General features: G+C 40.6%; 1 protein-coding gene across 1 annotated transcript in view; it reads right to left on the bottom strand.

Moving 5' to 3' along the window:
* Positions 1–22,972, bottom strand: part of LOC149471981 (uncharacterized) — a 344,746-nt gene that overhangs the window by 188,289 nt on the left and 133,485 nt on the right. The window contains exons 8-9 of the mRNA XM_089652739.1: positions 12,430–12,519; positions 622–748 (exon numbers count right to left, since the gene is read on the bottom strand). Coding sequence (XP_089508865.1) covers positions 622–748; positions 12,430–12,519 — 217 coding nt within the window. The remainder of the gene's footprint in view (positions 1–621; positions 749–12,429; positions 12,520–22,972) is intronic.

Genomic DNA, 22,972 nt, shown 5'->3' on the forward strand with positions numbered 1-22,972 from the left:
GAGCAGAAGTACAGACTTCTTCCTCAGAACAACAGTACCATTGGCTCCCTGAGCTGTACCATTTACATTTTTCTAGACAGATCTGTACTATTAGTTTTTCTTTCCCTAGAGTAGTACCATCAACTCTCTGCCCCAACAGAGTAGTAGCAGCAACAATCAGTTATTTACCCTTTAAAGCAATGACTTCAGTGTTCAGTCCAAGTAATAGTTAGGAACTTTTCCCTACAGAACAGCGCCATCACCTTTCTTCACCAAGTAAGTAGTACCATATCCTCTTTTCCCAAACATGGTAGGGCCATCAAACAACAAAGTGGTCCAATAGGTCTGTGTTTTCTTGCACCCCGTCACTTAGCCCTGGCTTGAACCTAAATCTTAAACTTTCTTTTTTCTGCTCAGCAGACTGCTGACATATATGGGATTTCTGGATTACTGTATAAAATGCAATATTTTCTTACTCGTATTGTTATTTGTACTTGTCTATTATAAGAGTCAGTGAGTGTTAAACTGTCTCATTCACTTGTGTAAATGTTCTGCCAATTTCAGAAAACATTCAAAGCAAAAGACTAAAATAAAAGTCGCTATTTCTCTTAACTGTCAGTACAGAACAGATTTGTTTCTTACCATTTCTCATTTCTATCACCTTCTGCTGCAAGGCATTTTTTTCAGCAAATTGGCTCACTTCCAGTTTTTTTGATGAAAATATCTTCAGTCGAGACTCTGCAACTTCAATTTCGAAACTTAGTTGTTTCTATTAAGAAAAAAAATATCGCCAGATGGTAAAATGTTTTTAAAGCGTAAATGCGAATGATGTAACCTTTAAGAAATTGTATACCTTAGCAACGCAATAAAAACTGGTCAATTTAACAAGCACTTTATCAAATGTAAGGACATCAAGCTATGAAGTTTTGTTTATTTTTATAGAAAAGGCCATTGGCATTCATTAAATGGGATTTCATCATTTTCTTAAGGTTGACACAAAAAAGTATAGGGGTCAGCTAGATGTGATTGCCCAGCTTTAGCACATTTTCAAAGTCTCTACAGCATACAAAAGCAGAACATGTCAAAATCTTTGATGCCATTTCCAAAACCATTTCTTAGAAAGTATGATCATGTTTTAGTTGTGGTAGTAGTAATGCCTGTGACAGAATGATCCACAACCAGATGCTCAAAATCCACATGTGATCCTAAGATATAACTGAGGTTGCTATTGAAGCAGATTCTTAGTCTGAACAGTAGTAGAAAATTATGTTGATTTACTAAAACTGGAAAGTGCAAAATCTGGTGCAGCTGTGCATGGTAGCCAATCAGCTTCTAAGTTCAGCTTGTTCAGTTAAGCTTTGACAAAAAGAACCTGGAAACTGACTGGTTCTAATGCACCAGCAGTCAAGTCGAAGTATATTTTTTGGGAGTCCCCTTCTAATAGTGGCACCACAAGCAAAGCCCAACAGTCTTTAGGTCAGGCCCTCTGTGCATCTCTCAAAAGTACATAAGGTGGCATCCACTTCATCTTGGGATGATATCTTTTTAGGAGGTGGCTCTTTGTGCCTGAAAGGTGTCACCAGCAGAAACAGTGAAAACAGCCACTGTAGCTGTTAAGGCTTATTGGTCTTACTCTGCTGCCTGGTGCAAAGAAATCAGCTTAGTCTCAGTGCTCACCAGCTGGGCAGCCAGCAGTCTTTTGGTTTCTCATTGTTGTGCAGTAGCTTGCTTCTTCTGGACAGTCCACATTCTACTGGTTTCCTATTCATTTACATTAGTTTGCTGCTGCTGGGCTAAGACGTTCTGATTACTTTGAAGTAATGCCTTTATCAAGTACTGCATTCAGTAGGTTCAAAATTGTACCAGAGTGTACTATGCCTTTACATGGAATAGACACATGGGGTTGATTTACTAAAACTGGAGAGTGCAAAATCTGCTGCACCTATGCATGGTAGCCAATCATCTTACAACTTCAGCTTGTTTAATTAAGCTTTTATTAACCACCCTAGCGGTATGATTATGTCCATATTTCTGTGCTGAAAGCGGTACATTTTTTTGCATGGAAATATGTTGTTTTTTTATTGTAGGCCTGTAATTTGTAGGCATAACTCACTGAAATCTGTCCGAACAAGAGTCTAGTAAACATTCCGAGTAGGATAAAACTTGAAACATGAAATCATAAATTATAATTTATTAAATAATCATAAAAAATAATAATATAATAATAAATTTTATTCAATAATATATTCAAACCAAAAACACTGAAATTTGAAATATAGCGCCAAGTTCGCACATCGCTGAGCTCAGTCGCAGAATCGGTTTCAGTGCCTGATGATGAATTTCCCCACAAATCATTATCCCTCAATTCTGCAAGTGGTTCTGATTTACTATTGCTGTTTCTAGATGGTCTACAACCACTTTTGACATAAAGGGACGCTTTTTGGACGCCATGGACATTTCTCAGTTTCCAGGCAGAAAGAACAGTAAAAATGTAGGCATGGCACAGGACAAAGCAGTAGGGACAAAATGTATGTGAAATGCTTTGAAACAGTAATGTTTTACTATGTAATATTCGTTTATTAGAAAATGACAGTTTTTAAAATTTGCCGCCGGTTCCGGCCCCCCCGTACGCCCTGACGATCGCAGGGACCGGAACACGGAAGCCAGATGCTGGCATCGGCCGGAGGAGATGGCCGGGAACGCTGCAGGGGACGCATCGCGGGAGCGAAGCAACGCCACATGGTTAGCCCGAGTGTAGCTCGGGGTTACCGCTTTTGGTACTAAAACTTTACCCCAAGCTACACTCGGGTATACCGCCAGGGAGGTTAAAAGAAAAAAAAAAACCTGGAAGCTAATTGGTTTCCTTGTAGAGCTGCACCAGATGTTGCACTCTCCAGTTTTAGCAAATAAACCCCAAAAGTGGTTTGTGTGTACATATGTAGGATTTTATACCTGTATAAGGCAGATTTACTTATTAGTGCATTCACAGAGTACTACTTGTCATATAGGGCTTACTAACAGTTTACATCAGGAATACGATGACAAATTCAAACACGAAAGCATGCCTCTCCATGCTGTAACATTACTGTTACAAGCATCATCTATAATGTGGGTGCATGAAAATATTTATTCATGAATATATTTTTTATAAGCGGTTTATAGTACACGTACTGTGTATAGTTAGAATAGATTTAATTAAAGGTCGGTATTGGAATTAATTATATGTGAGTTATGCAATTGAGTTATTTATAGGGGTGTTCTTAATGTGATACAGCAGTTTGATTGGCTGGGCCTATAGCCTCTTTGGAAATCAACATATTAACAAACGTCTTTGATGAAAGTCACCTTGGTTGATGTCAACGCATAACTTGTGCATATCTTGGGTGGATTCTCACATTTACATAAATAAATTGTTATTTTTTTTAAAGAACTGCCTGTTGCTGAATAGCATGACTAGTATCAACAAGCTTTCAGGGACATCTGGAATAAACTGACAATGCCTTGTTTATAAAGAAATACTTTCACCACTTGATTACTAGCTTGTATGTACCCTTCATAACCAGGACATTTGGAGACAATTAAACAGTTTTGGCTTTTATTTGTTACTATATAAAGGAAGTAATAACAAACATGTTGAAAATAAAGGTTTCTGTGACAAAACATATCAAATAAACATGCCATGGCAGTATGAATACTCCTGAAATGAACCTTTCTTGGAGTGGACACATTGGAGTCAGTAGTTAAAACACAGAGCTTGGTACTGGTGCCAGGTGAAGGGGTTAATGTATATGTATAGGTCACATACAATGGGAGGAAGGATATAATGGGTTGATGTACAGGATAAGGGAGGTAAAGATTTTAATATACCGGCAATACATAGACAGAATGGAAATTATATGTATGAGAGATGATGGGGTTGAAAGACTTGATATAAGTCAAATTAATAAAGTCTGCTACTGCCTTCACTTTACGTATTAGAATATCCTTCCTCCATTGTGAGAGGAAGGCGAGGACTCTCAAATGTAAACAGTGGTACTGTTTACACTTGTGATAGCTATGATTGGCCATCATAGTGATGACAAGACACACAGTCAGTCTGATTGGGTCTATGCACTTATAATCTGCACTGCGTCTACACACATTTTAGTACATAATGTAAACATAGCTACATTTTAAAATGGTGCTCCAAAACACTATAGCCATCTCTTAACTCCAGATGTATGACAATATTGAAATGGTTAATATATAGGTATATAGCAATGAGTCAATAGTGTTGAGAATTTCTGAGACATAACTTTATAGGGGGATAGAAAAAATTGCCAGACAGTGGGGGGGGGGTGCAAATCCTAGCAGATTTTGGCCATTTTTAAAGTTAATAAGAAAATTAATGTCTGGAAAAAATATAGGCTGGGCACTGCCATCGGGGGGGGGGGGGCATATAACAAAGCATAAAAAATAATTTATATAATACTGTAAAACAAGAGGAGTGTTTTTCATGTGATTTCAAAGGAAAAAATGAAAAAGCACACATCCTTTAAATAACATGCTAGGAAGATTCCTTAACCACTTTCCCACCACCCTACAGCAGAAATACTGCTACAGGGCAGCAAGGCTGTGCAAAGTCACGCATATATACACTTGATTTTGCATGGACCGTGCACGCGCCCTACCCGCACCGCCATTGGCGGCCTCAGCTGTCAATCACTGGGTCCCGGCCGGTGATTCCCCGCCGGCACCCGGTGACCGCCGAGGAACATTGACGGCAGAGAGACCTCTATGTAAACAATACAGATCTCTCTCCTGTCAGCTCCTGCACATTGCTTTCTAGTGATCTGCATAGCAGAATGCCTGCCACAGTGCTGCTATAAGTCGCTGATCGCCGCCCTTACTAGTATAAAAAAAAAAATTACAGTATTTATACCGCCATTTTTAGATGCTATAACTTTCACATAAACAAATTAATTGTATGTATTGGGATTTTTTTTTAGCAAAGACATGTAGCAGAATACATTTTAGCCTAAATGTATGACAAAATTTGATTTTTAAAATTTTTTTACTGGACATGTTTAATAGCAAAAAGTCAAAAATATTGTTTTTTTCTCAAAATTGTCGGTCTCTATTTGTTTATAACGCAAAAAAATTAAAAATGCACAGGCGACCTAATACCACCGAAAGGAAGCTCCATTTGTGGAAAAAAAGGACATAAATTGCATTTGGGTACAGTTTTGCATGACCGTGCAATTGTCAGTTAAAGTAACACAGCGCCTTATCGTGAAAAATGGCCTGGTCAGGAAAGGGAGTAAGTCCTCTGGAGGGCAAGTGGTTAAAGTGGGGTTATGGAACAAGACCATTTTCACACACCGTCTCAGTGACAGCGTACACTACCAGAACTGTATGCTGTGGGATTCATTCTTTGTTCCCTTTACAATTAGCTTGGCTTACAAAAATCATCAGCACCCCAAACTAATGCATTTCGGTTTGAAAAAAAGGTTTGGTTTTTTTAGGTAGTTTTAGCAGCAACACATGCCTTTCCTTTAAATGCCAATAGGCCTGTTTTGACCTGCAAATAAAAGTTGACTAGTATTTCACTCAGGTTCTGCCTGTTCTCACTGATGCAAAATTGTCTTGCCGCTGGCTAATTTCTATCAAGTTAAAATTAACTATAGAAAAAAAAGTACAGGTGGGTGTTTTAGCACAAGACTGCAAATTACAAAGTAGTGTAAAATTGGCCAGCAGCAGGACAGGTTTAAATGACAAGACTAGGCCCAAATGTAGTAGGAGCGAAGAGCAGAAGTTGGGCTTTACCAGAAGTGTATAATACTGCAGAGGATACAGCAGTGTGAAAGTGTCCAGTAGCAGGAAATGTTTTAATCAGGAATAATAGTTCTAACTGATGAATGCCTAACTTTTTTTTACCTATGCAGGTAGGGGGTGTGCAGTGAATGTGAATTATAAAATGTGAAATATTGTGAGGTGCTTTAGATGCACTAAGTTTTGATTTCTTTCAAATGATGCAGCGCCAAGAACAGATTATCAGTAGCAATTTCTGTACTTCAAGCACCCCCAAGCTTATGAAAAAAAAAAGAAATGAAAACCCTATAATGCCCCTGAAACAAAAGCCCTATTTTTTTAAAATGAAATCCTTGCAGCAAAAAAGTGGTTTTACTTAAAATAAAAATCCTATCAACAAGACAATTTTAATCAGGGATAATAGGTCTGAACGATGTATGCATAACTTGTACATATTGGGATAGTGGAGTGCAGTGAATGTGATACAATATGAGGTGGTTTAGATGCACACTGTTCTTTTACTGAGGTTTTTTCTTTTTCTTTCAATTGATGCAGCAGAATACTGCAAACAAAAGGAAGCTACAGGAACAGACCGCCAGTAGCAAGTGAAGGCTGAGCTTTATGCACCCCATAAATAAAAAAAGAGTAACATGTCAGACATTCAAGCGCAGAAAGAACCATCCATCAAAAGATGTACAAGTCATAATCCCCATCACTGCTGCTGTAATAACCACTTGTAACGTGAATCCATGTAGCCTAAAGAAACAGCGCTGTGAGAATGGGTAAGTGTGAACCTCACATCGAGGTGTACCTTTATTAGAGTGCAATAGACCAAAGTATATGGTGGCCTGGGCAAGGTGGAAGGACCAAGCGCTCCTTGGGTATTGCAGGGGAGAGCAGAGAAAGTGTTCTTGTGCTCGGAGATTGCTGCATCCCGGAACTGACATCACTGCGATCTTGGAGGAAGCGGATCCTGCCTTGGAACGCAAGTCAGGGCAGGTAACCTAGACAACGCGTTTCGCACACGTGCCTTCTCAAGTCTCTTTCTTTTTGTTACATAAAAAAAAAACAGCCCTATTAACATAAAATAAAAATAAAAGCAAAGTATCAACCCCTGAAACTAAATCCCATTCTTTTAAAGGTAATCCTTGCAGTCAAAAAATATTTGTCAGTGGCCTCTTAGAGAATCTATTGTAGAACTTAATTGTTGACTGGTATATATTCACATTTTGTGTGCACATTATCAATAGTAATTTTGTTATACCATTCCACAAATATTGCCAACCTAAGTTTCAGCCTATGAAGCTTTTACACAACTGAAGGGCCACTATTACCAGCAAAAGTATCAAGGCAGAGGCAGTATCGGGATTCAATTATTCCTTGCTGCCCTCTACAGTTTCCTGGTGGAAGTGACTGCTTGCCTTTGCTTGTGGTAGAAGCATCTGATTATATCAATACTGCGTGACACTTTTTCTTTAAACTTGTCCTATCGTTTCATGATAAACAAGCATTCACACGAATTTACTGTATAAATTCTCCATGAACCGGTGAGACTGTGAAGGCAAAACATTTTAAAGAATCAGTCATGCATGCTTGCAAGAATTTAGTTTTGTACAAAGAAGAGATCTTCTACAGCATAATGTAAATGGCAAGCGCTATTTGAGACCCTTATTCATTTATTTATAAATTCTAAATCCAATTACAACTCTAACATGCAAGTTAGGTCAACCACAAGCTTATATCACTAAGGAATTGAAAATGCCCCCTGAGCAAGAAAAGGCTGGGGCCAGTGTTTTGCTTTAAACTCATGACTCATACTTGCTTTACATAAATAACTTTTTTTTTTTTTTCTTAGAACACTGAACACTTCATTTGAGATGTTTAAATATATAAACAACTAAATAACACAAGTCCGAATAAAAAATTATTTTATACTGCATTAACAATTTACATCAACTGAATAGTTTCACACAGTAAAAGTAATTATAAAGAATTTATGGTTAATATATAACTAGGAAGATTTTTTTATTAAGTGCAAATTTTTAGTTCATAAATAATGGAATGTGGCAGAAAAATGCTCGTTAATATATAAGGTGAGGACCATTCATTTTAAGTGATACATTTTTTGTAAGTGAAAGTAGAAAGGATATTAACGTATTCAATGTTATTTAAATGTAGAATGTTAGGTCAATGTTTTATATGGCATGTTTTTTAAATATATGCTCCGTAATAGTTACATAGTTAGTCTGGCTGAAAAAAAGTCCATCCAGTTTAACCATAAAAAAAAGTTATAATCCTATATCCACAGTTGATCCAGAGGAAGGCAAAAAAAAACCTAGCAAAGCATGATCCAATTTGCACCTGCAGGAAAAAAAAAATCCTTCCTGATCCCCCAAGAGGCAATATCGGATATTCCTTGGATCAACTTTACCTATAAATGTTAGTAACCAGTTATATTCTGTGTATCTAAGAAAGAATCCAGGCCTTTTTTAAAGCAATCCACTGAGCTAGCCAGAACCAACTCTTGAGGGAGTCTATTCCACATTTTCACAGCTCTTACTGTGAAGAAACCTTTCTGTGTTTGGAGATTACATTTCTTTTCCTCCAGACATAAAGAGTGCCCCCTTCTTCTCTGTGATGGCCTCAGGGTGAATAACTCTACACTGAGTTCACTATATGAACCACTGATGTATTTATACATGTTGATCATATCCCCCATTAATCTCCTCTTCTCAAGAAATAATAAATTCAGTTCCTCTAATCTTTCCTCATAGCTGATCTCCTCCATGTCTCATATCAGTTTAGTTGCCCTTCTCTGTACTTTCTCCAGTTCCCCAATGTTCTTTTTGTGAATTGGTGCCCAAAAAAGAACTGCATATTCCAGATGAGGTCTTACTAATGATTTGTACAGGGGTAATATGATATCTCTCTCTCTGGTGTCTATACCTCTTTTAATACAAGAGAGGTAATGGTAGAAGCCTTCCATTTTGAGCTGTCAATATAATCGCAACAAGAAGAGAGGTTCATAAGACAGAGGATAGTCAACTGTGATAATTGTATTTAGGGTCAGTTCACACTTGAATCGCACAGGAACAGCCTTCCTTTGTGATTCCTGTGTGATTTTCAGCCCATTCATTTGAACGGACTGAAGTAACACTGGAAGTGGTGCATGAACTACTATTATAAATGTTCTGCAACCGGATCGCATGGTAATGCATTACCATGCGATCCAGTCCAGGCAACGCACTGCATTTCTGATCTGCCTACATTGACACCCACAACAGATTGTACAACCAGTGCATTTTGAATGCAATGCTGAAAACATGCAAGTAACACAGGTTTTCCACACCACATTCTGGTGTGAACGGGCCCTCTGAAAGAGTCTGAAAGCTCAAGCAAAGCCATATTCTTAAAGCAGAACTCCAAACAAACAACTAAGTACAACATTGAAATACACACTATTGAAATGTATTACCCTAATAAAAGCTTTGCACAGCTTTAATTCTTTAGTGTCAGTCACCTGTCAGCTCAATGGATAATTGATCTGCCATGTGATAAGGCTAAAAAGTTAAACAGGAGAGTATGACCTACAAGAAGATTTCCCCTCTATTACTTTTCTGGGACAACCCAAAATTTGGGGTTTTCTTTTACTTTAACTTAGATAACGGTAAATAGGACACATAAAGAGGGTAAATCTCCCTAATGGGGCCACAGACAGCAATAAAAACTTAGAGGTGTTCAAAATTAAAGAACATTTTGCCTTTAATTATGCTTTAACCATTTGTCTAAATATCTGCTTTATAGTGTAAGTAAAGGAAAACTTTTTTTTTTAATTTTGGATAGAATGGGGAAGGGTTAGACCTGTTTTTTTCCTTCCAGGTATACTACTGTTTGTGCCCCCAATGGGGAGATTTATTTCTTTATATGTCCGGAATACCATGTTACAATAGCAAGGGAACACAATTTAAGGCTTCATGTACACTAGCAGCTCCTGAACTTTTGAGTTTTGGAACTTTTGGTGTTTTTTTGCCAAAGCTCCTAAACTCAACTCTATAAAAGCCCATATGTCCATGTACACATAGGCTTTAGCAGAGTTTATGAGCTGCTGCATTTAGGTTAGGGTAAACCTCCCTCTCCTAATTACGTTCGGGATAGGAACGTTTTGATCACTGGCCGTGACAAAATGCAAAATGCAGCAAAAAATGTGCAAACGTGTTACCATGTTTACTCGTGTTTTTTCTACAGTTTGCGTTTTCCCGTGGCTGCGGTCACTGTAGGCTAGTGTACATGAAACCTAAGAGCTAATGTTAGTAGGTGAATAAAAGAACATCCTGCTATTTAACCACTTAAGAGCTGCCCAATAGCAGATACACTGCTACAGGGCAGCTCCGCAGCACAAAATCACGTAAATATACGTGATTTTGCATTTTCGGGTAGTGGGCGCGCAGGCTGCCCTACCTGCTCCGCTATTGGCTGCTGGATGTCAGTCACCGAGTCCCGGCCAGTGAGTCCTCGGTGAGGACTGAGAGGGAAGAGATCTGTGTGTAAACAACACAGATCTCTCTCCTGTCAGCATGGACATACTGCTTTGTATCTCTCTGAACAGCAGAGAGATACAAAGCAGCATGTCTCCCAAGTAAAACACAACACAGCACACATAGTAAAACACACACAGCACACTGATTGTCCCCGATGTTAACTCCTTCCTGCCCAGTGTCAGTGCTGTTTATTAGCACTGATCACTGTATTAGGATCATTGGGATGTCAGTAGTAGTTAGTTCCCACCGAGTGCCAAATGCCCGCCACAGACCCACTGTAAGTCGCTGATCGCCGCCATTACTAGTATGAAAAAAATGTAAATAAAAATTCCGTTGTATATACCGTCATTTGCAGACACTATAACTTTCATGCAAACCAATTAATATACACTTACTGGGATTATTTTTTAGCAAAGACATGTTGCAGAATACATTTGGCCAAAATTTATGAAGGAATTTTATTTTTTTTATTTTTGTATTGGATATGTTTTATAGCAAAATGTAAAAAATATTGTTTTTTCAAAATTGCTGGTCTGTTTTGTTTACAGTGCAAAAAATAAAAGCAGAGGTAATCATATACCACCAAACGAAAGCTCTATTTGTGGGAAAAAGTACATAAATTTAATTTGGGTGCAGCATTGCATGACTGCGCAATTGTCAGTTAACCTCCCTGGCGGTCAAATTATGTCAGTACTTTTGAATGTCAAAGCGGTATATTGTTTTGCATGGAAATTTGTTGTTTTGTATTGTAGGCCTGTAATTCTTAGGAGTAACTCACTTAAATCTGTTCAAACAAGAGTCTAGTAAACATCCCAGGTATGATAAAGTTTGAAACACGAAATCATAAATTATAATATAATAAATAATTATAAGAAAAAAATAATATAATAATAATAAATGTAATTCAATAATCTAATCAAACCAAAAACACTGAAATTTTGAAATAAAGCGCCAAGTTCGCACATCACTGAGCTCAGATGCAGAATCATTGCTCTCTTCACTTTCAGTGTCTGATGACGAACTTCCCCACGAATCACTATAGCTCAATTCTACAAGTGATTCTGATTCACTATCGCTGTTTTCTAGCTGGTCTAAAACCGCTTTTGACCTAAAGGGATGCTTTTTGGATGCCATGGACGTTCTCAAGTTTCCAGGCAGAAAGAAGTGCAGGCCGGGCATTGGACAAAGCACTAGGGACAAAATGTACAGTAATACAGTTTGATACAGTAATGTAATCCTAACAGATTACAATGTATTGCGGGTATGTTATGTTTTTATTTTTTTAATCTCCCGCTGGTTCCGCACCCCTGCGTCCCGACACTTGCAGAGAAAGGAACCTGGAAGATGGATGCCGGCATAGGCTGGAGGACACGGCCGGAGGACACAGTGGGAGGACATCGGGGATCGCAGGACAAGGTAAGGATCTGGGGATCACAGGACAAGCACTATAGTGTAATCCCAAGTGTGGCTGGGGATTACCTCTTTTGGTACTGTAAATTAACCCCCAGCCACACTCTGGATTACCGCTAGGAAGGTTAAAGTAATGCAGTGCCGTATCGCAAAAAATGGCCTGGTCAGGAAGGGGGATAAATCTTACGGGAAAGTGGTTAACAATATGTGCTCATCCATTTGCCGAAGTATTCAACCAGAAATATGAAAATATACTTTACTTTGAAAGACATTTAGCTCAGCAACATTTAATCATGCGAGATTCCCCCATCAGCTGCTTGCACAATAAACAGAGTGAAGGCTGGCAAAAACTGAAGGGCCAATCTGATGAAAACATTAGGGAAATGTATGTATTATTATCATTTATTCAGCAGCTTGCCCAGTGTCTCTTTGATAAATACACTAAGTTTGCATAGGGCATTGAATTAGGGTTGCCACCTCATCCCTTTAAACCCAAACACATATTAATTACACAGGTTCTCTGGCTGATTAAGGTGGCAATTAAACTTACTTGGTGCCTTATCTGCATTAAATTATCCACAGAACTTGTGTAATTAATATGTGTTTTAATGGGATGAGGTGGCATCCCTATATGGAATTCCCAGGTTCACAGCTGCATTATTTTCAACCATTTCCAGTGTGTTCTTTCTTTTGTGTACCTTTGCATACTTACAGCATACATAACAGCACTCTTGCTTTGCTTGTATTTAAATCCAGCCATGCAGATAAAGCACACATAGGCACAAAGAGCCAGGAGGTCACCCTATTTTAAATATAAAACAAAACCTTGATTAATATAAAGAAAGAAAAATTCAAAAGTAGATGAAGACTGCAATATATTATATACATGTTCTCAAATTACTGTCTTGCTGTAAGGTTATAAATATGCAGCAAAGCTTTGTAACAGTTCTGTAAGGTTAGGTTTACATATCTGCATGTGTTTCTGACCCATAGAGAAATGTGTTGTACTTTATCAGATGTGCGGGGGGCATTAATTCTTAGTGGCATCCTCATGCATTGCCAACAGCGGCATGTTCATTGTAGCACCATACAATTCAGTGCGGCATGACTTAAAAAAAAAGTCGGGGACATTTTTTTCCCACATTGAAATTAAAGGGCTACCTACACACAGAACATAGATCCTTACAGATGTTAACAGAGCCTAGGTCAGAGGTGCTCAGCATTCTCCATAATATAGACCGGTGGTTCTCAACCTTTTTCCAGTCAAGGCATCCTTTATAAGTATGGAAAATCTTGAGGCACCCTCTTCTAAAATGTGAAAAACGAATCTAATAGTTTAACATATTGCAGAAGCATCCACCCATATAGGTCAACCAACGTTAGAGGTTACTTTATTCTTTTATTCTATCAAAGCAAATACATTTTTGCACAGGCACTGACTAGTATTCCAGCATTATTTCTTCCTCATTTTCTCTCCCCCACATAGAGAATGTGACCCCAGTGCTGACAAAAATGCTGTGCAGTTGCCAGGTGTCCTCCATATCAACCAATAATGATGTCAGCGGATATTAGGATGCTGGCACAATACGTTTTTGGACAATTTGTGGGTATTCTTAGACATTTTGCCAAGACACCCCTGAAGAACCCAGAAAGCACCCCAGAGTGCCTAGGCACCATGGTTGAAACAGGCTGATATAGACCTATTTATTAGCATAACATTTTCTGAGATATCCTCAAGCCTATTTGACTATTATTGCATGTTTCTAAATAAAAATCCAATCAAAATAACATTTATAGTAATCTAGCAGTCCCAAAATGGAATATGTGACCACAGTTGGGCTGTACATCTAAGTTGACTTGCTAGTAGCTGCAGTGATCTACCTTAAAACAAATAAAAAAATCTTACATTCTGTAATTTTTTCTCTTTTATAATGAAGGTGGCGCAATGTCACAAATCTTGAGTTTGTTCATATTTTCTTTATAAACCTCAGAACTAAAAATGTAATAAATGTTTAATTTAAATTGTATTCATATTTTTAGTTTAATACATTTAAAAAGAACAATTTTAAAATAATTTTTACTTTTAGTCAGGTGAATATGCTCAAAGCTGTAATTCACATACAAACACACACCCAAAGTCAGAGATTGATACATCCCCCTTAGGCAGCCCATATATTGATCAATTTTTTCGTTCAATCAGCTGGTTGAATGAAAAAAATTATCCAGTCCCCCCATTCACACATGCAAGGCAGATGGGGCAATCCTTTTGACATATTGTATTCTGACTGTGAGGAGCCTTCTCCGCTGTCAGAATACAATGATCAGTGTTGCTGGCTATTGCCTGTGACTTATGTACAACCAGCCAGCCCATACATGGATTGAAATTAGTCCAGTCCCTGCTGAGCTGGCCAAAGTTCAATCCTTGTGTGGCTAGCTTTACTGTCTTCCTTTCAGTTGACTCCATTAGAAATTTCAGATAGAGAGTCTCAATACAAACCCCTTCTGCTTTGCCCCTCTACAGAAATCCTATAGTGCACTGGGAATCCTTTGTACTAAATGTGAATTTTTAAAGAAATAAAATATATAAAACAACCTACACTCTTAAAAAATTAAATTTAAAAATATAAATAAAACTACAGCATAGTTTTTTAAATGCATAGTAGACCTTAGAAATGTACATATCATAATTATACTTACAACGAGGTGTGATATTGCATGTTTCTGCACACTACAAATGTTGGCAGAATACTTGTTTTACATTTACACTGTTCTGTTAACTCTCCAGTAGTTTTCACCAGTGTTTCTCAACCTTTTTTCAGTCAAGTCACCCTTTAAAACTATGGATAATCTCAAGGCACCCTTTAAAATTCTGCACAATCTCAAGGCACCCCAATCTAAAATGTAAAAAACTATTTTCCACACATCCAGTACACCCAACGTTAGAGGGGATTTATTCTTCCAAAGCAAATACACCTTTGCACTCTGGTACTGACTAGTATTCCAGTGTGTTTCTCTCATTTTCTCTCCCTCACTCTGCTAATGTGACCCCAGTGCTGACAAAGAGGGGAAGACAAGGATGATGTGCATGCACCCGACGTCCTCCTTATCAACTGATGATGTCATTAGTTGTTAGGTTAAGTTGTTGATCCATCTGCTGGGCTTCTACACAATTTTTTGGAATTTTGCCAAGGTACCCCTGAAGAAGCCTGAAGGCACACCTGAAGAAGCCTGAAAGCACCCCATGGTGCCTGGGCACCCTGGTTGAGAAAGGCTGGTTTACACTATAGTCCTAGCAGGCTACAAGGACATGGCTGGGAACAAAAGGCTGCTTCCATTGCTCTTCGCCTGTTATTGTGTGGATTGGTTTAATGGCTGACAGAGGTGATGGAAATGAGTGAAACCTTCAGAGAGTTTTGTCAGAGCTGGAGTTGAAGCAGTGATCTGCAGCAATGGGAATGATAGAAAGTAAGCGGATCAAGACAGAAACATGGGCAGTTTTGTGGCATAGGTGATTAGAGATTATAAATTTAGGCAGCAGGTTCAATCATTTTCTGACAGGATGTATAAGTTAATAATTTATAACATCTTATGATTTGAAATGTCCATCTCTGTTCCTACTTTAATGCTACAGAAGCTGTCAAAGTTACAGACAATACTGAAAGAACCAAGGCCTTGTGGAAAATGTTGTCACACAGGAAAACTAAGATGTTAGCCAAAGAAGAAAGATGATGGTGGAGAGACAAGGAACTCAGAAGAAACATACAGCTGGCATTACCTTCCTCAGAAAACAACTAACAAATGATGCCTAAAGCAGAGCTTCAGTCAAAATGTAAAAAAAATAAAAGTCAGCAGCTACAAAAACTGTAAAAATAGACACTCAGCTGTCACTTGATCCAGTGGTGTACTCACCGCAGCTGGTTTCACAAGCCGTTCTCTCTCCCCGGCACCAGAATCTTAAGTGTGGATACTCAGCAGTGACAGATTGTGACTTGTGAATGGTCCAGTAGTCTTCTGGGACCTATCAGGTGTCCCAGAAGACTACGAGGAGGGAAGGAGGACAACTTCCGCTTCTGATCGCCTAGGTGGGGGGAACAGGTACCTGATTTTACAGGTATCAACTTCCCAAAGGTGCCAATCCTTAATGGGGAGCAGGGGACGAGGCCTTAAAGCAGAATTTCCTCTTTTGGATGAGCTCTTCTTTAAAGTGGTTCTAAAGGCAAAAAGGTGTTTTTTTTACCTTAATGCAATCTCTGTATTAAAGTAAAAAACCTTTCAATAGCAACTCCTCCCCAGCCCTATTTAAACATTTACCTGGGTCCTTTCTCGACTCAGCGCAGTTCCATCTGCAGCAGCTCTTCTTCCCTTTCTAACAGCTTTGATTGATGGCAGCAGGAGCCATTGGCTTTTGCTGTTGTCTATCAGGAGGAGGGGGGGTAGTGTCAAACTGTGTTGTGTGTGTCTGTAGATGGACACATTGCAGATTTAGATTGAGATCAAGATTGGGGGACCCCAGAAGAGAATAAAATGTTTGTTATTTTAATTTAAAAAAGCTTTACAATCACATTAAGGATCACTAGTCAAGTTGATGTAATTATCAGGAAGGGCATGCCAGCAGGCAAGATGTCTCCTCAAGACAAATCTTTGTGTGCAGAAGCAGGCTGATATACTGTCATAAACATTGTGCTTGTACATATCTGTGTGCGCAATCACATGCCTATACACGCACATCTGTCACCAATGTTAGCATCAGGCAAGCTATATAAACTGAGCCAGTGCTCAGGTTCAGTACTTATCTACAGGGTTTCCTGTGTGATCTGTGACCTGTTACCAGCATCTGATTCAAATTACCGACCTGGCTTGTCCTGACCATCCACCTGCACCAATTCCATATACCCTCTGCTCTCCACTTCTGCCTGCTTCTGTTGCCTCTGTACTGCCTTCCCATTATCAACTCTGGCCTGCCTCTTGACCATGCTCCTGTCTATGCACTTGCACCTGATCCAACTACCAGTTCATGGCCCAGCTTGTCTGACTCCGCCATTTCTTTACACGCTGCCCAACAAGCTGCTTCATGTACCTACCTGCTGCCAGCCAGTGCCTGTTTCCCAGCTGCTTGCTACCAGCCAGTACCTGTTTTTCAATTGTCTGCTACCAACCAGTACCTGCGCACAGCCTGCTTGTTACCACCTAGTGCCTACTGAACACTTGCTTGCTGCCAGCTAGTGTTTGCCTGTTCCAGCCAGCTACTCATCTACTGCTACCAGCAAGGTACCCTGCAGTCATCCACTGTTGGTTACTTCTGCTACAGCTTGACACCTGGCTCACCCCAACTACCTGCATTACCAACAGATACTCATGCCACTCCATGCTCTTATGCCACCTACTCACTCTACCAGGGGTCCGAGCCAGAGGTGTAAGAAAGGCCTTCCTTAACACATCAGGCTCATCCACCAGGTATGTGACAGTTGTACCACAAAAAATAAGAATGCACATACCACAATATATTTTTAGTTCACTACAGCAACTAAATGTTAATTGTGAATTGAAATTTACAGAAATACAGTCATGGCCCAAAATATTGATTTTCTGTCAGATAATGCACCACTTTGCCCAGAAAATTGTAACAATTACAAATGTTTAGGCATTCTCATTTTTATTTATTTTGTTTGTATTGGTATGACACAAAAAAGTAGAGAAACAAAATGCCAGATCTGACACATTCCATGCAAACTCCCAAAAATGGACTGGATAAAATTATTGGCACCTTCTCAAAATTGTAATAAATAATTGCATTCCAAGTCTATGATGCTCCTGTAATTTGTCATTAAACTCAATTACCGGATCTTAATGTTCGTGTGTCCACTGTGCATAACACTGTCAAGAAGTTTACAGCCCATGGCAGTGTAGATAATCTCCCTGGATGTTGATGAAAGAAAAACTTGATCAAAGATTGCAAAGAAGGATTAGTTGAATGGTGGCTAAAGAACCACAATCAACTTCCAGACAAATTCAAGCTGACCTTCAGGCATAGGGTATAGTATAGGGTATAGTACGAGCTGTGTCAGCTCGCACTATACATTGCAATCTAAATGAAAAGGACGCTATGGTAGGAGGCACAGGAGGACCCCATTGCTGACACAGAAACATAAAAAGGCCAGGTTGGAGTTTGCCAAAACTTACCTGAGGAATCCAAAATTCCTTTTTGGGAGAATGTGCTGTGGACAGACAAAAAAAAATTACAGCTTTTTGGTAAAGCTCAACATTATACTGTTTTCAGAAAAATAAATGAGGCTTTTAAAGAAAAGAATACAGTCCCTGCATGCAAACATGGTGGAGCTTCACTGTTGTTTTCGGGTTGCTTTGTGGCTTCAGGCACTTGACTGTGTGCATGTCATTATGAAATGTGAAGACTACCAAAAAATTCTGGGGTGCAATGTAAGAGCCAGTGTCAGAAAGTTGGGTCTCCATCAGAGGTCATGGATCTTACAGCAGGACAATGACCCAAAGCACACGGCAAAAGCACCCAGAAATGGTTTAGAACAGAGTGCTGGAGGGTACTAAACTAGTCAGCATGGAGTCCAGATCTCAATCCCATAGAACATCTGTGGAAAGATCTCAAAACAGCTGTTGGGAAAAGGAACCCTTCCAATCTGAGAGATCTGGAGCAGTTGGTGAAAGAAGAGTGCTCCAAAATTCAAGTAGAGAGGTGAAAGAAACTCACTGATGGGTACAGGAAGCTATTATTTTTAGCAAGGGGTGTGCTTCCAAATATTAAATTGAGGGTGCCAATAATTTTGTCCAGTCCAATTTGGGGTTTTGCATGGAATGTGTCAGATTTGTTTTTTTGCTGCTCCACTTTTTTGTGTCATACCAATACACTCAAAGGAAAGATACATGAGAATGCCTAAACATTTGTAATTGCAACAATTTTCTGGGTGAAGTGGTGAATTATCTGACAGAAGTGCAGGGGTGCCAATATGGACTTGTTCACACGTGAATAAAATGTATAACTCTTACCAAATGCTCCCATAGCTTTAGCATAGGCATTAGACAGGTGTTATAGAACTTGGGCTTTAGACTGGCTTTTAACAAGTGTTAAAAAACAGTGCAGTTTTGAAGAATTTTATATGCGTTTTACGAGCATTAAAACCACACCACAAATGCCTATTGTAAACTGTAATGTTATTAACGCACAGCAACTGCACATGCCCCAAAAACACCTGCCAGCATGTTTGTGGAGTAGCACCATAGACTTGAATGGGAGGTGTTGAAAGGCTTCAAACTCCTCCTGACTCGACACGAGGCTTCAGTTTTGAAGTGATGCTAATGCTTCATGTTTTGATAATGTGAACAGTACTGTGTGCTGCCCATAGTATCATTTGCATAGGCGTTTCAGGAGCATTAAAAATGCCCCTCAAACGCCTGCTGTCAATTCCAAGTGTGAACTAGGCCTATGTTTGGCCATGACTGTATATCATGTATATATTTGTTCCCTGCAGAGTTTGTGTCCACCTATTTTCTCATTAAGAAAAACAATGCAACATGTAATTTAAACAGACCTGTCTAAACTTGTTCACATAACTATGCAAAGGGTAGTGCCTGTAAATTTTGGACAGATAGCAGCTATGTACAAATACAAGCTTCTAGGCACAGATTTGGTACCATGTTTTCATACAGGGGTGTCAAACTAAGTCTCATCATGCCTCTTCCTTTGGGAGTCATGCTTGTAACTGTCAATCTTGCAATGCCTCATTGGACTTGTAGTTTGGCAACAGCTGGAGGGCCGCCAGTTTGACACCCCTGTTCTCATACCTCCTTTTTACCTAGAAAAAAACTCTGCTTGTTTGATCATTTTCTTGGATGCTGCCAAGAATTTTAAGATGCCAAACCTTAGAAAAACTCACATCAGTCTTTGACAAATTCTACAAGCTTTTGGACTTCACAGTAATTGAATTTGGAAACATTTATTTCAACAAGTCAAATGATGTAAAAAGGTAGTTTACTGCCAAACAAGCAGATGCTACTTTATGTCCTTCTATTTAGTTATCTAAATAAATAAATAATAAAGGAAAAAATTGCACAACTACTGTTTATCAATGAAACTGTTCTGACATGTGACTTTGCAGATTTTTATTTCCTGTGCTCTCTCTCTTCATGTTTATGTCTATGTACTAGACAAACTCTTTTCCAAAAACACAAGAACATGTGTGCAGATTATTATGCGTACATCCATTTTTTGCATAAAAATATATATAAAATCCTCCTGCACTTAATGGAGTATCTAAGAAATCTCGTATTGAGCAGCTAACACTTGAACTGATACCCAACAGTTAAATAATACAATATATGGAAAGGTAGTGCAGCGCTTCACGAATAGCATATAATACAATATATACACTAAGATAACCACACATGAATAAACAGTGACTAGAAGAAGTAATGATAACAGTAACCGTGCGCCATCACTCACACTCTATACAATGGTGTGTGAGGTGGGTAGATAAATCAAATGTGAATGAAGTTCTTCAAACAATAAGTGGTGGTGCCTGCAACGCAGTAAAACTTCATGCAAGGTGCATAGATAAAACTCTGGTGATGGTGAGTGACAATCCTCCTCTGGCTGAATTGCCCCCTCACCTTAATACAGTGACCCAAAAGGGCCTACACGCCTTCAAGATCATTAGTGGGATCTTAACCACACATGCTGCCAGACAAGCTCCTCCAAGACTTGCATCAGGTGGGGATAATACACTGGATGTCTTGGCTTCTGACCACCGCTGGGTACGCCACTCATCAAGATTAGAGATGAGCGAATTATTCAAAAATTCGGTTCGGCTGATTCGCCGAATTCGCCGAATAAATTCGCTTCGAGCCGAATATATTCGCTGCGAATTTAACTTATAAAAAGGGTGTTTCTAGGCTTCAGAGAGCCTTTATATTAGTGCAGAACACTGTACCTTTAATTTAAATGCCCTTGGAGTCTGCTGGGGAAGAGAAATAATACTGTCAGTCAGTATGACATGCAGATGAGTGCCGTCGATCTTAGAATCACCGCACACTTCACTCATTTGGGCAGTCACGGGGCCAAAACCAGAGTGTGGAGCCACAGTGTGGCGGTGGAGGCAGCAGCAATGGGAGGCCATACAGCACCCTATGACAAAATGGAACCCACCAGCAGTGTGAGGAGACCTGAAAGTGGCACATGGCAGAGTGTGGCGATGGAGACAGCAGCAATGGGAGGCCGTACAGGGACCCATGACACACTCTGGACCTGGCAGCAGCATGAGGAGGCGGTACAGGGGCCCATGACAGATTACGGGCCTGGCAGCAGCATGAGGAGTCGGTACTGAGGCCCATGGCAGATTACGGGCCTGGCAGCAGCATGAGGAGGCGGTACAGGGGCCCATGGCAGAGTGGCGGAGCGTAAGCAGCTAAAATTGAAGGCCATACAGAGGCCTATGTTAAAAAGTCCCCCCAGCAGCAGCGTGGGGAGACGACTATCAAGAGTCCAATGGCAGAGTGGCGGAGCAGAAGCAGCTTCAATTGAAGGCCATACACAGGCCTAGGTTTAAAAGTCCCTCACAGTTAATTCCAATAACGAACTCTACTCCTCCGTGCAATCTACTTACGAGACCCTGGGCAGGTCTGGGTCCAATTTGTGGTAGAGACTGGTTTTGTTCAGCCATGCTTGAGCGAGTAATAACAGGTCTGTGCTGCCCTTTGGTGTCTGGCTTAATGCGCACAACACTGAACGTCCCAGCGTTTGTCAACGATTTGCCGTTAAGTGATGCAAACCCGCTGAACCACGTTCATGAGGAGCCGGTACAGGGGGCCATGAATCAGTATGGACCTGGCAGCAGCGTGAGCAGACGACAGAGGCACATGGCGCAGGGTGGCGGTGTAGGCAGCATTATTCTGAAGCCATACACAGGCCTAGGTTAAAAAGCGGAAGCCGTCAGCAGCGTGAGCAGACGACAGAGATACATGGCGCAGGGTGGCGGTGGATGCAGCAGTATTCGGAAGCCAAACACAGGCCTCGGTTAAAAAGCGGAAGCCGTCAGCAGCGTGAGCAGACGACAGAGGCACATGGCGCAGGGTGGCGGTGGAGGCAGCAGCAATGGAAGGCCATACAGCACCCTATCACAAAATGGAACCCACCAACAGTGTAAGGAGACCTGAAAGTGGCACATGGCAGAGTCTGGCGATGAAGTCAGCAGCAATGGGAGGCCATACAGGGACCCATGACACACTCTGGACCTGGCAGCAGCAAGAGGAGGCGGTACAGGGGCCCATGGCAGAGTGGCGAAGCGTAAGCAGCTTAAATTGAAGGCCATACAGAGGCCTATGTTAAAAAGTCCCCCCAGCAGCAGTGTGGGGAGACGACTATCAAGAGTCCAATGGCAGAGTGGCGGAGCAGAAGCAGCTTCAATTGAAGGCCATACACAGGCCTAGGTTAAAAAGTCCCCCCAGCAGCAGCGTGGGGAGACGACTATCAAGAGTCCAATGGCAGAGTGGCGGAGCGGAAGCAGCTTCAATTGAAGGCCATACACAGGCCTAGGTTAAAAAGTCCCCCCAGCAGCAGTGTGGGGAGACGACTATCAAGAGTCCAATGGCTGAGTGGCGATCCGGGAAGTCAGCGTTGTGATTGCAGATGCAATGCAGAGATTCTATGAGGTGATGCCGTGGGTGCGAAGAAGATCATATACCGTCGTACTTCCATCCATAAGACGGAACAACCTGCGAACCGGGAGCGTTATTGCCCTGACCCGCTGAGCAGCTTCTGGGATACCCAAGAGGCCCATGGCAGAGTGGCGGAGCGTAAGCAGCTTCAATTAAAGGCCATACAGAGGCCTATGTTAAAAAGTCCTCCCAGCAGCAGCGTGGGGAGATGACTATCAAGAGTCCAATGGCAGAGTGGCGGAGCGGAAGCAGCTTCAATTGAAGGCCATACACAGGCCTAGGTTAAAAAGTCCCCCCAGCAGCAGTGTGGGGAGACGACTATCAAGAGTCCAATGGCTGAGTGGCGATCCGGGAAGTCAGCATTGTGATTGCAGATGCAATGCAGAGATTCTATGAGGTGATGCCGTGGGTGCGAAGAAGATCATATACCGTCGTACTTCCATCCATAAGACGGAACAACCTGCGAACCGGGAGCTTTATTGCCCTGACCCGCTGAGCAGCTTCTGGGATACCCAAGAGGCCAATGGCAGAGTGGCGGAGCGTAAGCAGCTTCAATTAAAGGCCATACAGAGGCC

The sequence above is a fragment of the Staurois parvus genome, unplaced genomic scaffold (genome assembly GCF_062004578.1).
Source record: "Staurois parvus isolate SC_StPar_1 unplaced genomic scaffold, SC_StPar_1.0 ptg000025l, whole genome shotgun sequence".
NCBI lineage: Eukaryota > Metazoa > Chordata > Amphibia > Anura > Ranidae > Staurois > Staurois parvus.